Source organism: Loxodonta africana, chromosome 3, assembly GCF_030014295.1.
Source record: "Loxodonta africana isolate mLoxAfr1 chromosome 3, mLoxAfr1.hap2, whole genome shotgun sequence".
Taxonomy (NCBI): Eukaryota; Metazoa; Chordata; class Mammalia; order Proboscidea; family Elephantidae; genus Loxodonta; species Loxodonta africana.
Window position 1 is genome coordinate 204,210,910 of NC_087344.1, and position 17,749 is coordinate 204,228,658.

At 39.7% G+C, this 17,749-nt stretch overlaps 1 protein-coding gene across 2 annotated transcripts in view; it reads left to right on the forward strand.

Annotated features, from left to right (window-relative positions):
* Nucleotides 1–670: 670 nt before the first annotated feature.
* The window catches only part of MAEL (maelstrom spermatogenic transposon silencer), a 60,789-nt gene continuing 43,710 nt past the window's right edge, over nt 671–17,749 (forward strand). The window contains exons 1-5 of one of the 2 annotated variants that reach the window (XM_003415217.4): nt 671–802; nt 1,181–1,273; nt 3,113–3,212; nt 4,084–4,239; nt 6,086–6,127. In XM_003415217.4, the coding sequence (XP_003415265.1) occupies nt 671–802; nt 1,181–1,273; nt 3,113–3,212; nt 4,084–4,239; nt 6,086–6,127 (523 nt within the window). The remainder of the gene's footprint in view (nt 803–1,180; nt 1,274–3,112; nt 3,213–4,083; nt 4,240–6,085; nt 6,128–17,749) is intronic. The other variant, XM_010594932.3, reaches the window with a different exon arrangement.

Below are 17,749 nucleotides of genomic sequence, written 5' to 3' on the forward strand. Positions count from 1 at the left end.
TACGAATAAAACCAACAAGTAACAAGGCAGACCTTTATAAGGAAATCTATAAAACTTTGTTCAAGGGCATTATTTTAGATCTTAGCCTCTTACTGTATTTGTTTCCTTCTTAACAGTTATAAAAACCTAGATTAAAACCCAACGATAACTGTATTCTTTGATTCACTTGTTTTTGTAATTTTTTACCCCGTTCCATTGTAAACTTCCTGAGGGTAAAGACCTTGTTGATTATGTTCGTCGCTGTATTCCCCACCTAATACCTTTCACAGTGCTTGGTACAAGATTGGCCCTTAAGAGAACATGGGAAAACCTAAACGACCCGCTAAGGTCCTCTTTCTCTACCTACTTTGACGCATATTACGCAATAATGCACAGAAATGGCTTCAACCTTCCACGTGACACCACCTCCAGCCACTCATCCCAGCCAATCAGATTGCTTCTCACCCGTGACCCCACAACCCCTCCTGCACTCCACGAGGCGGACCCTTCCGGCCTCAGACTGTTTTTCTCCGAGTCTCGCCATTGCAGCTGCGCGCCGCGCCCTGATTGGCCGAGAGCCGCCGGCTCGCGCATGCGCCACGCCTGCCGCGGTTACTAAGGCTGGGAGCCCTGCGAGGGCGCCGGCAGCTTGTGCTGTCTCGGCCCGCTTCGAAGCCTGGCCCAGCTCGCCATGCCTAACCGCAAGGCCAGCCGTAATGCCTACTATTTCTTCGTGCAGGAGAAGATCCCTGAACTACGGCGGCGAGGCCTGCCCGTGGCTCGAGTAGCTGATGCCATCCCTTACTGCTCTGCTGACTGGGCAGTAAGGCCGGAGGGGGTGAACGGGCGGGCAGGGCAGTTGGGGCGAGGCGGGAGAGGACGAGGCCTGCAGAAGGAAGGGGGCCGCTTGCTCCCTGCTGGAGGGAGAAAAACCAAAAACACCAAACCGCTGCCTTCGGGTCTCGTAGCGACCCCATAGGACAGAGCAGACTGCCCACAGGGTTTATGAGGCTGTAATCTTTAGGGGAGCAGACCACAGCTTTCTTCGCGGTGGAGGGAGGAGAACCCCTAATTCCCGGCCCAGGGCAAACCGACGCTGGAACCGCCTCCCTTGCTGCGCAGGCGTTGACCAGCTTGGCCGAGGGTATTGGGGCCTCACTGCTGTTTCTCTCCTTTGTCTCCTTTCTTCAATCTCCCCAAGCTCCTGAGGGAGGAAGAAAAGGAGAAGTACGCAGAAATGGCTCGAGAGTGGAGGGCCGCCCAGGGAAAGGATTCTGGGCCTTCAGAGAAGCAGGTAAATCAGAGAAGAGCGGGCACCTGCCTGGCACAAAGGCGCGCTTGATAAATGTGATGAATGAATGCACGTGTGGAGTACTGGGGTTTCGGTTAGTTAGCGCAGAAGATAATGTTTATTTTGTTTTGTTGGTGTCAGAATGACTGTTAATAAATGAACAGGGTCCTTAATGAGAGCACACTTTGGTATCTCATGTAGTGTTGAAAGACCAGGGGAATCCCTATCAGGAAACCTGCAGCCAGTAAACCATGGTCAGCAATGAAAGTGGTATTTAGAGGTTGTACTAGATGATCTCTGAGGGTCCATTTCACTTCTTCTCTGATCGAAGACCTTTTTTCAGATGCTTAAAAGCAGCTTGGACCATTCTCTTTTTAAGTGATACCTGGAACCAGGCCAGCTGCTGTGCTAAAATATTTGAAATAACAGGATTTGGAGATAATGAATGCTTGTATGCCTCACAGATAGAATAATGGAATAACGTGTATTTGGGTAAATTTGTGCATAGTAGAATGTTTACAGTAGTAAATAAATTTTTTTTTTTTTTTTTTTTGCTGATTTGTATCAGGAAAATGCAGGTCAGTTGTGGAGTTTTTTTTTTTTTTTTTTTTTGGTCTTTTTTCTCCCTCTGTTTCTGTGCTTACATAGTAAAAATTTTTTCTCTTGAACAGTCAACATTGGATTGCAATCCAAGAGACATTTGGTTTATATTTGAAATATTTTTATTTTGTGAATTCGTTTGAGTAAAAACTCTAGTCAGTTGAATTTGTACTTCGTTTTGATACTCGCAAGGCTTGATTTTTCTTCTTCTTACACTAATTTTTTATGAGATATTTCTCTTAAAATGTAAGATACGTTTTGTGTATGTATCTCATGTGAGACCTGGAGTCAGCATGATCTGGTTTTTACTTTAAGTGAAAAACAATATGAGAGCAAGTTATGTTGTTTTGGTCACTGGCCTGGCACACTGTTGTTGTTAGGTGCCTCAGGTCATTTCCAACTCATAGCAACCCTGTGTACAACAGAATGAAACACTGCCAGGGCCTGTACCAGCCTCACAATTGTTGCTGTGTTTGAGCCCATTGTTACAGCCACTCTGTTAATCCATCTTGTTGAGGGTCTTCCTCTTTTTAGCCGACCCTCTACTTCAACAGGCATGATGTCCCTCTTCAGAGACTCATCCCTCCTCATAACATGTCCGAAGTATGTGAGACATAGTCTTGCTATCCTTGCTTCTAAGGAGCATTCTGGCTGCACTTCTTCTAAGACAGATTTGTTTGTTCTTTTGGCAGTCCATGGTATATTCAGTATTGTTCACCAACATCACAATTCAAAGGCGTCAGTTTTTTTAATTTTTTTTTTTTTCCTGTCCTTATTCATTGTCCAGCTTTTGCATGCATATGAGGCGTTTGAAAACACCATGGCTTGAGTCAGGCACACCTTAGTCTTCAAGGTATCATCTTTGCCTTTTAACACTTTAAAGAGGTCTTTTGCAGTCAGTTTGCACAATGCAATGAATGTGTTCTTTGAGTTCTCGACTGCCCATAGTAGGTGGCTCAGTAAGATTAGCTAGGTATAGGTACTGGGCTGGATAGTGGCTTTCAGTAACAGATGAAATAATTACTTAGTACTCACCTACGAATTTAGAATATTTATAGATTTTGCTATTGTCTGTCTTTAGGTGTTGGTGTAATTGACAAATACATGTTTACTTATTGGGTTCTTTTGCCTGGAGAGGTCGCTGAAGTAAACTCTGGGCTGTTTTGTTGTTGTTTGCTAAATTTAAATATATGATATAATGTGCATAGCAGGAGTTTACATGCCCAGTCTTCTCTTCTTTAGAAACCTGTTTCCACACCACTGAGGAGGCCTGGCATGCTTGTGTCAAAGCAGAGTTTTTCACCCCCAGACATTTCAAGCTTGTCTCTAGACAGTGATCAAGGTAGAGTAATCCTAAAATATTTGCCTAGATAGATTTGAGTGCTCAAAATACTGTGATATATTAATGAGTAAAAATGTTTCTGTTCCTGCTTTTCAAAGTAGTAGACTACAGGTGATTAAAAATGATAGTAATAATAGAGTTTTGTTCAGAAATCTGATCTCGTTTTCTACCACTTCACAGATTGCTAAACATAGGCACTTTTTAGACTTAAGTGTCTGTAACGAGACACTTGAATACATTTAAGTTATAAAGGTAAAGATAAATTTTTAAGCTAGTCTAGAAGGGGACATAACTAATAAGGATCTTTACTATTTCTTCTGGCTATTTTTGCTAATTATGTCCTGACTTTGACTATTGAAGATTAATAAGCTTTTAATAGTCTTAAGTGTGGCCCATCCATTTCTCACGTTCCTTTTTTTCTTGTAGAGAATTTGTAGGTGATTTCAGGTGTTTATTGGTAAAAATTAAAGAAGGAATGAACTAAATTGTCAATAGTTTGTCACATTTTCCACGCTGATTCTATTTGGTTTTATTTCCCCAAGCCCTTATATTTGTTAAATATGGATCACAGTTTTTCTTATGTCATTTCTGAGATTCAGGGTTTATGTGTAGCTGGATTATGTAGAGCCATCTCCAAGTTTGAATAATTTTGTTGCTTCATGCAAAGAGTGGTCACTACTTTAACCCTTGATAAGTATAATTTTAAGAATTTGAATTCATTCGTCTGCTGCAGCTGAGTAGTTTTCTCTCTTCCAGTTCATTTTGAAATACGAGAACACAAGTTTGAAAATGATTCTAATACGAGGCTTTCGTGGAAGGGATAAATTTGAGATGTTCATCTGTCGGTTTTGTCTTTTTTTTTTTTTTTTAGCTCTCCTTGGAGGCATTTTTTATTTCTTGAACATTTTTAGCCATGGTGAGCTACCTCCTCATTGTGAACAGCGCTTCCTCCCTTGTGAAATTGGCTGTGTTAAATATTCTCTCCAAGAAGGTATTTTGGCAGATTTCCACAGCTTTATAAATCCTGGTAAGTAGCTAGGTAGAGTGGGTAGGTGAGAGAATGCTAGATCTTAAAAGTGTATATGCACGTGCTTTTTTTTTTTTTTTTAAATAGACTTCATTTGATATTTTCATAATAGCTGATACACAGCTGATTTTAACAGGGCTTCATAACAATCTGTTGAAAAACTGTTAGGTATGAGATATTGGCACAGGGTTGTGAGTTTATACTTCTAACCTCAAGGACACATTAGAGTCAGATGGCTAGAATATCTGATTAATGCATAGCCTCCTGGTCGCTTACCTGGGGCCTTACGTCTTGGGATTTTCTAAAAGATTTTTACTGCTGTTACTAGGAGCCCTAGTGGCATAGTGGTTAAGAGCTTGGCTGCTAACCATAAGGTTGACAGTTTGATTCCACCACCTGCTCCTTGGAAACCCTGTGGGGTAACTCTGCTCTGTCCTGTAGGGTTGCTGTAGGTCAGAATTGACTGACAGCAACGGAAATTGCTATGTAACCTTGAGCAAATTACTTAACCTCTGAATCTGTTAGCTCATCTGTAAAGTGGGGGTGATACCTTTGAAGGGCTGCTGTAAGGAATAGATGAGAACATATGTAAATAGCCTGGTACTTACAAGGCTCTTACATGTTACCAGTATCACTTCTTCCCACTCTTCCTCCCCATTAAAGGCAAGATAGCTATGGAGAGATAGGATTTGATTCTGTCTCCAAGAGGATAGAGTGGATAAGGGCACACCATATCCTTAAAAGTAAGTATTGTGTGAGGAATCTAAAGAAGAGTAAAGCAGAAGAAAGAATGTCATCATTAGTTTTGTCAGTTGCTTTAAAATTCATTAGGACACCCCAGCGTTTTTTCTCCATATTTTTAGATGATATCAAAACTAATCATTCTAAGTATACTTGTGATACCAAAAAACCAAACCCGTTGCTGTTGAGTCGCTTTTGGCTCATGGCTACCCTACAGGACAGAGTAGAACTGCCCCTTAGGGTTTCCAGTGAGCAGCTACTATATTCGAACCACCAACCTTTTTGTTAGCAGTCACGCCGTTAACCATTGTGCCGCCAGGGCTTGTGATAGTTGCTGCTTAAGAAAGCCCAAACCTGTTGCCATTGCATCAGTTCCAATTCATCGTGTCCCTATGTGTTATAGAGTAGAACTGCTCTATAGGGTTTTCTTGGCTGTAATTTTTTATGGAAGTGTTTTTCGAGACCTTTCTTCTGCAGAGCCACTGGGTGAGTTCAGACTGCCCACCTTTAGGTTAGCAGTTGAGCACAAATTGCTCCTGTCACCCAGGCTCCTTTAAACTAAACCCAATGCCTTCGAGTCTTTTCCGACTCATCGTGATCCGTGTGTTAAAGAATAGAACTGCTTCATGGGGTTTTCCTGGCTTTAATCTTTATGGAGGCAGATTGCTAATCTTAAGATTAGTAACCATTTATGCTACCGAGGGACCCTAGTTGCTGCTTAGGATCAGTCAGATGGCTACTGTTTTTTATATAGGTTATAAAACATTAAAAAGAATTCAGAGACCCCTCCCAAGAAATGCATGTAACTTGACACATCTAGGGCCTTCATGATGCTTAAGAGTCATTTTTTCCTTACCTGGTATTTATTTTTCTGTAAGGAATAATTTGCTTTTTAAAATAGACAATATTCTAAAATTGTTTGATAGTCAATTCTGTTTGTTTAAAAAAAAAAACCCTGAAGACTGCATCTTTTTTATTTTCGCATAGTAATAAAAATTACCTACTTATGTCGTGACTGGTAATTCTGTAATGTATTACTGTAGCTTAACCAGAGGGCTTCCAGATTTCTGTTCTCAATAAAAAAATATTTTATTTTGTATTGTAGGTGAAATTCCACGAGGATTTAGGTTTCATTGTCAGGCTGCAAGTAAGTATAAAGGAGTGGAATAGAACATGGGATTGAGTATGTATCTCACGTGGCTAAGACTTACTGCTTTAAACAGACACACAAAACCTACTTTGAGGAGAAGAATTACCTTAAGTTGTTATTGAAGGGTCTTCAAAGGAGTGGTAGATAGGGAATGTTGATCTTTAAAAACTTTGAAACTTATTGCCATAGTATAATATCCCTTTTTCTTTAAGGGAATTGTGGTTTCATTTCCTGTGTATAACTTTTGGATCAAGATCAGCTGCTATTAGTGGCCAGGTACTTAGATAAGCTCTTTAAGAGGTCTCAGTTTATATAGATTTAAGGCCATTTATAGGAATGTCCACTCAAAATTAAAAAAATAAATGAAGCTGATGGGTCAAAAATAAATAGGATGCTAGTAGTAAACAGATGATACATTAGCTCTGAATTAATTTTGTAGTTGAGGAAAACAGGTTTGTTTTGTTTTTTTTTTTTCAAGTATTTCATGACCAAAGGACATGACTGTGTATAACTAAACTCTTGAACTAAACTTTTCTAGAATCTAGGTTTTTAACAGTTTCCTCTTTGATTAGGGTGAAATTTTTGATAATAGGTTTATCTTTTATATTAACTCAAAACTATCTTATTAAGGACCATTTAACGATTCGTATACCTAAGTTATTATTTTTTTACTTAAAATGAAGATAATTAGCCTGTAAAAGTATTTGAAATTAGAATTAAATTTTCCAAACCTGTGATGGCAGGCAACTATATTGGAATGCTTTTTATAAATGAGTATTTTAGACTTGCTTTTACTTGTGTTCTTTGTATTTTTAAGCTTTAATAAAAAAAAATATGCAGTATATTGTTTGTTTACTTGAAATCAGGGCTGTAAGCTATAGAATAGGGAGTTTGAGAGATTTTTAGTAGGTCCTCTTCAAAAGTGGAGATGTGAGTTTGATGACTGAGGCACACCTGACCCAAGCCACGGTCTTTTCATGTGCCTCATATGCATGCAAAAGCTGGACCACGAAAAAGGAAGACAGACTAAGAATTGATGCACTTGAACTGTGGTGTTGTCGAAGAATATTGAATATACCATGGACTTTGAAAAGAACAATTCAATCAGTTTTAGAAGAAATACAACCAGGATGATCCTTAGAAGCAAGGATGGCAAGACTTCAGTTCGCTTACTTGGACCTATTATATGGAAAGACCAATTACTAGAAGAGAACATCATATTTGGTAAAGTAGAGGGTTAGCAAAAACAAGGGGACCCTCAATGAGATGGATTAACACAGTAGGTAAAGCAGTGGACTCAAACATAGCAGCAGTCATGGAGATGATAGGACTGAGCTACATTTTGTTCTTTTATCCATAATGTTGCTATGAATTGGCCCCTCACAACAATTATGTAGCTTTGAATGAAAAAGTTTGTAATAAAATGAATTCTGTAGTACCTTTGAAGTGTGAGCACAGCCAAATTCCCCCAAGTGTTATATCATCTGAGATTATTGGACTAAATAGTAGTAGTAAAAAGAAAAAAAACAGAAACCTAGCTGGTCAATTAGTTTTCACTTAAGTTGATTCTGGTTTGTTCATCTGTTGGGTGCATTGCAGTTCCTACTGTGCCAGTCACTTGTTTGTGAGATTATCACTGGACTTATTGTTTCTTTGCTATTTTGATTGTGGTAAAATTAGTTGAAAATCATGTTTTAAAGGCTTTATTTGTGCAACTTTTCCAGATTAACCAACTTAACAGAAAGTGTAGCTCTCAAAAAAAGTCTATTAAAGATTCTGGGGATGTTTTCTCAATTTATGATTGAAATTGAACTGAAACCAAGCACAATGTTTCCCATTCAGGAAACTCAAAATGTTTAGCACTCACCAGTTTCAGCACGTGTTAAATTGTCAACTTGATGACCCTGGGAAATGTGCCAGTTAAGTAGGATAAACGACTGTCAGACTGACAGCCGTGTCGATGTAAAAACTGAAAACGCCTGTGCGCGTGTAAGCAGACTGATGAGAAGACTGTGTTTTATACAGTGACAGACTGAAGCGGATTGACACGCGGGCATGATGAGTCTGACTGGTGGGTAACTAATGTGTACGTAGATCTGTCCCGTGCTCTGGCGCCATCTAACCTTCCGTGAAGTGTGGGTGAGTGAAGCCTCATGAATGCTTCATCATCATGGTTTCGCACGTTAGAATCATCAGGATCTCGAGATTGGAAGGGATTTTGATTCAGAGTCCAGTGATTTCATCCCCACTTGCCCCGAACTGTGTCCCTCTGAAGAGGTGTTTCAGGTTCTTCGTGAATGTGGCCCTTCTCTGCTACCTCAACCAGAGAAGCTCTGCTTTTGTCTACTTTACTGGTTGATGTTTCTCGAGAGAGAAGTTCCGCTTTATAAATTACTGCTTTCAGCTTCCTACACAGAAGGCCCAAATCAGCTTTTTAAGTGAAGCGTCATGTACAAAAAGCATATAACATTCACATAAGGTATAAAAACCCGAACCAAACCTGTTAACATGGAGTCGTTTCTGACTCATAGCGTTGCTGTATGGCAGAGTACGACTGCCCCGTAGGGTTTCCAAGACTGTAATCTTGAAGGAAGCAGACTGCCACATACTTCTTGTGTGGAACGGCTGCTGTGTTCGAGCCACCAACCTTTCGGTTAGCAACTGAGCGCTCAACCACTGTGCCGTCATTAACGAACAGCAGTGCATCTGCAGTCAGCTGAAGATACGATGCATTGCCAGTAACTCTCTCTCTCCCTGGTTGCAGCCCCTTCCATCTTTAGAAGAGAACCGCTATCTTGGACTGCATGTTATTTTCTCAGTTGTTTTACTATGTATACATACATACGTGTTTATATGAATGGTGTGTACAGTTTTTTGTTAGAACTTTTTTTTATTGTGCTTAAATGAAAGTTTACAGTTCCAATCAGTTTCTCATACAGAAACTTAGACACACGTTATGTGACCCTATTTGCTCTCCCTGCAAGGTGACAGCAAACTCCTCTCCACCCTGTATTCCCTGTGTCCGTTCACCCAGCTCCTGTCACCTCTGCCTTCTCATCTCACCTCCAGATAGGAGCTGCCCACAGAATCTCATGTGTCTACTTGACCTAACAAGCACACTCCTCATCAGTGTCATTTTGTCTTGTAGTCTAGTTTATCTTTGAAGAGTTGGGCTAACAGTCTGGGGACCATGACCTCTGGGGTACCTCCAGTCTCAGACCATTAAGTCTGGCCTTTTTACTAGAATTGGAGGTCTGGGTCCCACTTTTTTCCTCCTCTATCAGGGATTCACTCTTGTGTACCCTGACAGGGCAGTCATTGGTGGTAGCCAGGCACCATCTAGTTCTTCCAGTCTCAGGCTGATGGAGTCCCTGGCTTATGTGGCCCTTTCTGTTTCTTGGGCTCATATTTTACTTGTGTCTTTAGCGTTCTTCATTCTCCTTTCCTTGAGGTGGGTTGAGACCAATTGACGTGTCTTAGATGGTGGCTTGCTAGCTTTTCAGACCCTAGACACCACTCACCAAAGTGGGATGTAGAACATTTTCTTAATATACTTTGTTATGCCAGTTGACCTAGATATCCCCTGAAACCATAGTCCCCACACCCCCACCCCTGCTTCTCTGTCCCTTGAAGTGTTTGGTTGTATTCAGGAAACTTACTACCTTTTGGTTTAGTCCAGTCATGCTGGCTTCCCCTGTATTGTGTGTTGTCCTTCCCTTCACCTAAAAAAACTCTCATCTACTATCTGATTAGTGCATGCCCCTCTCCCTCCCTCCCCCACCATTGTAACCATCAAAGAATGTTTTCTTCTGTGTTTAAACCTTCTCTTGAGTTCTTACAGTAGTAGTCTGATACAATAATTGTCCTTTTGCAACTGACTGATTTCACTCAGCATAATGCTTTCTACATTGCCCCATGTTATGAGATGTTTCACGGATTCATCATTGTCCTTTATTGTTGCATAGTGTTCCATTGTGTGAGTGTACCATAATTTGTTTATCCATTCATCTGTTGATGGGCACCTTGGTTGTTTCCATCTCTTTGCTATGGTAAACAGTGCTGCAGTGAACATGGGTATGCATATCATATATCTGTTCATGTAAAGGCTCTTATTTCTCTAGGATATATTCCAAGGAGTGGGATTGCTGGATCGTATGGCAGTTCTATTTTAGCTTTCTAAGGAAGCACCAAATTGATTTCCAAAGTGGTTGTACCATTTTACATTTCAACCAGCAGTGTGCAAGTGTTCCAGTCTCTTAACAACCTTTCCGACATTTATTATTTTGTGTTTTTTGGATTAATGCCAGCTTGGGGTGAGATGGTATCTCATTGTAGTTTTGATTTGCATTTCTCAAATGGCTAATGGTCATGAGCATTTCTTCATGTATCTCTTAGCTGCCTGACTGTCTTCTTTGCTGAAGTGCCTTTTCATACCCTTTGCCCATTTTTTAATTGGATTATTTGTCTTTTCGTTGTTGAGTTTTTGCAGTATCATGTAGATTTTAAAGATGAGACGCTGATCAGATTTGTCATAGCCAAAAAATTTTTCCCCAGAGTGTAGTTTGTCTTTTTACTCTTTTGGTGAAGTCTTTTGATGATCTTAAGTGTTCTATTTTTAGGAGCTCCCAATTATCTAGTTTCTGTTTTGGTGTTTGCCTGTTGTTAGTAATGTTTCGTATACTGTTTATGCCATGTATTAGGGTTCCTAGCATTGTCCCTATTTTTTCTTCCATGATCTTTATCATTTTAGATTCTTTTATATTTAGGTCTTTGATCCATTTTGAGTTAGCTTTTGTGCATGGCATGAGGTATGGGTCTTGTTTCATTTTTTTGCAGATGGACATCCACTTATGCCAGCACCATTTATTAAAAGAGACTGCCTTTTCCCCCACTTAATGGACTTTGGGCCTTTGTCAAATATCAGCTGCTCTTAGGTGGGTGAGTTTATGTCTGGATTTTCAGTTCTGTTTCATTGGTATATGTATCTGTTGTTCTGCCACTACCAGGCTGTTTTTACTACTGTGGCGGTATAATAGGTTCTAAAATCAGGTGAAGTGAGGCCTCCCACTTCATTCTTCTTTTTCGATAATGCTTTATTTCTCCAGGACCTCTTCCCTTTCCATATGAAGTAGGTGATTAGTTTCTCCAACTCATTAAAAAATGACATTGGAATTTGAATCACGATTGCGTTGTATCTATAGATCGCTTTGAGTAGAATTGACATTTTCACAATGTTGAGTCATCCTATCCATGAGCCAGTTACGTTTTTCCACTTACGTAGGTCTGTTTTGGTTTCTTGCAGTAGTGCCTTGTTTTCTTTGTATAGGTCTCTGGTTAAATTTATTCCTAAGTGTTTGATCTTCTTGGGGGCTGTTGTAAATGGTATTGATCTGATGATTTCCTATTTTTTGACTTTCTGTTTGTTGGTGTAGAGGAATCCAGCTGAACTTATATCTTTACCTTGTATCCTGATACTTTGCTGAACCCTTCTTTTAGTTCCAGTAGTTTTCTTATGGATTCTTTAGGGTTTTCTGTGTATAAGATCATATCATCTGCGAATAGACACACTTTCATGTCTTCCTTACCAATTCAGATGCCCTTTATTTCTTTTTATAGCCTAATTGCTCTGCCTGGCACCTCCAGTACAATGTTGAATAAGAGTGGTGATAAAGGGCATTCTTGTCTGGTTCCTGATCTCAAGGGGAATGCTTTCAGACTCTCTCCATTCAGGATGATGTTGGCTCTTAGCTTTGTATAAGTAACCTTTATTATGTTGAGGAATTCTCCTTCTATTCCTATTTTGCTGAGAGTTTTTATCATGACTTTGTTAAATGCCTTTCCTGCATCAGTTGATAAGATCATGTGGTTCTTGTCTTTTGTTTTATTTATGTGATGGATTACACTGATTGTTTTTCTAATGTTAAACCATCCCTGCATACCTGGTATGACTCCCACTTGGTCATGGTGATTTATTTTTTTTGATATGTTGTTGAATTCTGTTGGCCAGAATTTTGGTGAGGATTTTTGCATCTAAGTTCCTGAGGGATATTGGTCAGTAATTTTCTTTTTTGTGGTGTCTTTACCTAGTTTTGGTATCAGGGTTATGCTAGCTTCATAGAATGAGTTTGGGAGTATTCTGTCCTTTTCTGTGCTCTGAGATACCTTTAGTAGTGGTGACCTTAACTCTTCTCTGAAAGTTTAGTAGAATTCTCCAGTGAAGCTGTCAGGGCCAGGGCTTTTTTGGGGGGGGGGGAGTTTTTAAGTTACCCTTTTAATCTCCTTTTGTTATGGGTTTATTTAGTTGTTCTGCCTCTGTTTGTGTTAGTTTAGGTAGGTACTGTGTTTCTAGAAATTTGTCCATTTCCTCTAGGTTTTCAAATTTTTAAGAGTATAGTTTTTTCATAGTATCCTCTTATGATTCTTTTAATTTCAGTTGGTTCTATTGTGATATTGCCCATCTCCTTTCTTATTTGGGTTATTGCTTCCTCTCCTGTTTTTCTTTTGTCAATTTGGCCAGTGGTTTATGAATTTTGTTGATCTTTTTGAAGCCAGCTTTTGGTCTTGTTAACTCTTTCAGTTGTTTTTCTGTTCTCTATTTCGTTTAATTCTCCTCCAATTTTTTTTTTTTTTTTTGCTTTCTTCTCGTGAACAAGGGCTTTGTTTGCTGCTCTCTTTATGTTTGAGTTGTAGGGCTCTTTCTTTTTTGGACTGTGTACATTTATTGCTGTAAGTGGACCTCTGAGCACTGCTTTTGCTTGTCTCAGATGTTCTGGTAGGATGTGTTTTCATTCTTATTTGATTCTGTGAATTTCTTTATTCCATCCTTAATTTCTTCTGTAACCCAGTAGTTTTGGGGCAAGGTGTTGTTCAGTTTTCATGTGTTTGATTTTTTTTCCTTTTTCCGTTATTGATTGCTACTTTTATGGCTTTATGGTCAGAAAAGTTGCTTCGTACTATTTCAGTGTTTTGGATTCTGTTAAAGCTTACTTTATGGCCTAGTATGTGGCCTACTCTGGAGAATGTTCCATGTACGTTGGAAGAGAAAGTATACTTGGCTGCTGTTTGGTGGGATGTTCTGTATATGTCTATGAGATCAAGTTGACTGATTGTGGCATTTAGATCTTCCGTGTCTTTATTGAGCTTCTTTTGGATGTTCTGTCCTTCACCAGACTGGTGTGTTAAAGTCTCCTACTATTATTGTAGAGTTGTCTATCTCACTTTTCAATGCTGGTAGAGTTCTTTTTTTTTTTTTTAATATATTTAAGAGACCTGTCATTGGGTGCGTAAATATTTATTAATGTTTTTATTCTCCTGGTATATTGTCCCTTTAATCATTATATAGTGTCCTTCCTTATCTTTTGTGGTGGATTTTACTTTAAAGTCTATTTTGTCAGAAATTAATATTGCCATCCCTGCTCTTTTTTGGTTGTTTGCTTGATGTATTTTTTTTTCCATCCTTTGAGTTTTAGCTTGTGTCTTTAAGGCTAAGGTGTGTTTCTTGTAGGGAGCATATAGATGCATCTTTTTTTTTTTTTTATCCATTCTGCCACCCTCTGTCTCTTTATTGGTGTGTTTAGTCTGTTTACATTCCGCATAATTATTGATAGGTATGAGTTTAGTGCTATCATTTTGATGTCTTTTTCTGTATGCTGTTGACAGTTTATTCCACTTTTTTTTGTGCTGAGTAGTTTTTCTTTTTTTTTTTTTTTAGTTTTTCTTTATATATTCTTTTTCTCTTTTTCATTGTTATTGCCTCTGTACTTGCTGAGTCTTTATGTTTTTCTTGCTTTTTATTTTGATGTGTAGGATTGTTAGTTTCCTTTGTGGTTACCTTAATATTTACCCATGTTTGTAAGTTTAAACTTTTATTTCTTTATATCGCCTTGACTTCCTCTCCATATGTAAGACCTGTGACTACTTTAATGTTGTTATCTTTTATATAATGATGTCTCTTTTTCCGTTTTGAGAGTTTTAGCTTTATTTTTGTGCTTTCCCTATCTGGGTTTATATCTGGTTGCTGTGTCTTACGTTCTAGGCTCAGGTTATCTGATGTTGTTGATTTTCTAACCAGAGGACTCACTTTAGTATTTCTTGTAACTTTGGTTTGGTTTTTGCAAATTCCCTACACTTCTGTTTATCTGGAAATGTCCTAATTTCACCTTCATTTTTTTTTATTAACTTTTATTGAGCTTCAAGTGAACGTTTACAAATCAAGTCAGTCTGTCACATATAAGTTAATATGCATCTTACTCCGTACTCCCACTTGCTCTCCCCCTAATGAGTCAGCCCTTCCAGTCTCTCCTTTCGTGAAAACTTTGGCAGCCTCCAACTCTCTCTATCCTCCCATCCCCCCCCAGACAGGAGATGCCAACACAGTCTCAAGTGTCCACCTGATATTATTAGCTCACTCTTCATCAGCATCTCTCTCCCACCCTCTGTTCACCTTTGTTTCTGAGAGACAGTTTTGCTGGATATATAATTCTTGGCTGGCAGTTTTTCTCTTTCATGGCTTGTATATGTCATCCCATTGCCTTCTTGCCTGTATGGTTTCTGCTGAGTAGTCCGAGCTTGTTCTTATTGACTCTTCTTTGTAGGTGACTTTTTGTTTATCCCTAGCTGCTCTTAAAATTCTCTCTTTCTCTTTGGTTTTGGCAAGTTTGATTATAATATCTCAGTGACTTTCTTCTGGTATCTACCTTGTGTTGGGTTTGGTGAGCATCTTGGATAGATATCTTCTCGTGTTTCATGATATCGGGGAAGTTTTCTGCCAACAAATCTTTAACAGGTCTCTCTGTATTTTCTGTATCCCCCACTCTTCTGGTACTCCAATCACTGGTAGGTTATTTCTCTTGATAGAGTCCCACATAATTCTTAAGGTTTCTTCATTTTTTAAAATTCTTTTATCTGCTTTTTCTTCAAATATGCCTGTGTCAAGTGCTTTATCTTCATTGTCACTAATTCTGATTTCTGTTACCACAGTTCTCCTATGATTTTCTGTTGAGTTGTCTAATTCTGAAATTTTATTGTTCATCTTCTGAATTTTTGTTTGTTGTCTCACTCTATGAATTCTTGCAGCCTATTAAATTTGTCATTATGATCTTGTGCTCTTCTATAATCTTCTTAAGTCCTCTAATGCTTTGTCTCGTCACTTCTTGGCTTGTTCTGTATTTTGCATGATCTCTTGACAAGTTCTGTATATTAATCTTTTGTATTCTGTCTCTGGTAGTTCCAGGAAGTTCTCTTCATCCAAAAGATTTCTTGATTCTTTGTTTTGGGAGCTTGCTGAAGACATTATGGTCTGCCTTTTTATGTGATTTGATATTTACTCGTGTCTCCAAGCCAGCAGTAAGTTCTTGTATTTATTTTATGTTTTCTTAATGTGTCCTAGCTTCTTGTTTTATTTTGGTATGCCCAAGTAGGCTGCTTGAGTGAGCTAGTTTGATTATTGGCACCTTTGAAGCTCTCACGTCCTGTTAGCGGGTAGTTAGAGTTGTTACTAGGTATGCAGGCCCAGGAGTCTGTTCACTTTCCTTGTGTGGATTCAGCTGTTCGGTCACCAAGTGTGTGGTGCAGGTTGTCACTTAGAGTCTTAGATGAGCAGGTGTGATTGATGTAGGCACAGGTATCTGGCTACAGTAGAGGGTCACGTGGTGAGCAAGGCAGGGGACTGACAACCGCCCCTGAGTGTCTGTGAGGAAAGTGTGTCCCTGTTCCCTAGAGCACCTAGGTGAGTGGGTTTTGCAGCCAGACTATGGGCACCCAGTGCTGTTGGCTGTAAGGACTGGGAGGCACCACTTGTCCTTGGAGTGGCTCGGTGTCATGGGTGAAGCCACCAGTCCTTAGGCCCCTCGTGTGGTAGGTGAGGACCCTGCTTTATAGGCAGGATGGTGTCAAACATCACGAACCTGCGTCTCCACCATGTAGCTGAAACAGTTGAAATTAGGCTTCAGGTTTATACCCTGTTGTACTGTGCTAATGAGGGCCTACACTGTTGAAATGGGCCCATACAGGTCTGTGCAGGGGTGAAAGGCATTCAAAGTCCGTGGACCCCTTATGCCTGTGCCTAGGCAAAAGAGCTGTACCTGCTCTGAGTTCTCAGTTTAGGGTAGCCGGCAGATTATTTTTTTCTCCTGCTAGTTTCTTCTCCAAGGCTGGGATGATGCCTCAGGGTGCGTGACAGGCCTTACTTCTAGTCACGGGAAAGTGACTATCACCGAAGCCGGCTCAGGACCCGGCGCAGAGTGGGAAGGGGTCAGTTAAATAGGAGACAGTTTTTTTCCAAAGGGGGGTGTGTTCTGGTCTGTGTGGTAGATTAGACGCAAGTACTATGTTGAGGGTGCCGCTCTTCACTGATCCTGGAGATGCGAGTGAACTCTCTGCTACTTGGTCTCTCCTGATGTGGAAAATGTGTCTCGAATGCCAGCTGCTTGTCTCATCGTGCTAGCGCCATACCAGTGGATCTGGCCTGCTGGGTGTCAGTTCCCGCCAGGTCAGGTCTGGCAACTGCTCACCGTTCCTGAACCATCTCTCCTTCCCCCTGCCACTCGGTCCGATTCCTCAGCTTTGCTTTTGATGTTCAGGTCTCCTAGGTTGTCATATATAATTGATTCACTTGTTTTTTCAGGTATTTGTTCTAAGAGGTACCACTGAAAGCATCTGACTGCTCCATCATCTTGGCCCCGCCTCATTTTTGAACTTTGATATAATTATATTTTTCTGTACCTTTTTTTTTTAGTGCAGCAATATCTTTTTCCCATTTTTCTGTTTTTTTATTTGTCTTACTGGTTTGTAGAAAATTGTTTTATGTCTACTTACTGATTTCTTAATTGTGTGCTGATACTTTCAGTTTGTGCTTTATAGCATCTCACTTTGTACCCTTTTACAGACGTTTTTAAGTTATTCAATGTATCAATCTTTTCACTTAGGCCTTTTTTTTTGTTTGTTTTTAAGACTTCTCATCTACTCCCAGGTCTTAAAGGTAGTCTTTGTTTTGTTCTAACAGTTATGAAGGATTGTTTTTTGTGTCCAAGTCCATATTCCAGCCAGAATTAACTTGCGTATGGTGTGAGGTAGAGATTTAGTTTCAGGTTTCCTCATTTGGATAATCAGTTGCCTCAGTCTCATTTATTGAATAATCAATTCATTTCCCACTATGTGGTGTCACCTGTGTCACGTTTCAGTTTGTATGTTGGTCTTTTCTCTCTGTTCTATTGGTCTATTTGTTTTTTGGTGTTAATACCGTATTCTTAACCATAACACAGTCATGCACAGGGTAGCATCCATTCAGGCATTGTCTGACACTATATATACGTCCATGGTCCTTTAAGGTTATAATAAAGTTCAGAAATCCCAATCGGAGAATGGGACGTAGTAGACGTAACTGGACACAGTAAATACAGTAGCTTCCCACACGCAACACACGTATCCGATGTCTCTTGTATACAAAGTGAGTGCGCTGCCAGGTGTATGATGGTACAGTAAATACATGACATGATACGTATGTCTCGATAGTCATGATAAATGCCCATGTTACTGGCTTATGTTTGTACCATACTGTACTTTCTATCATTATTTTAATATGCACTTCCCTACATAATTTTACCGTATAACAGTGTATGC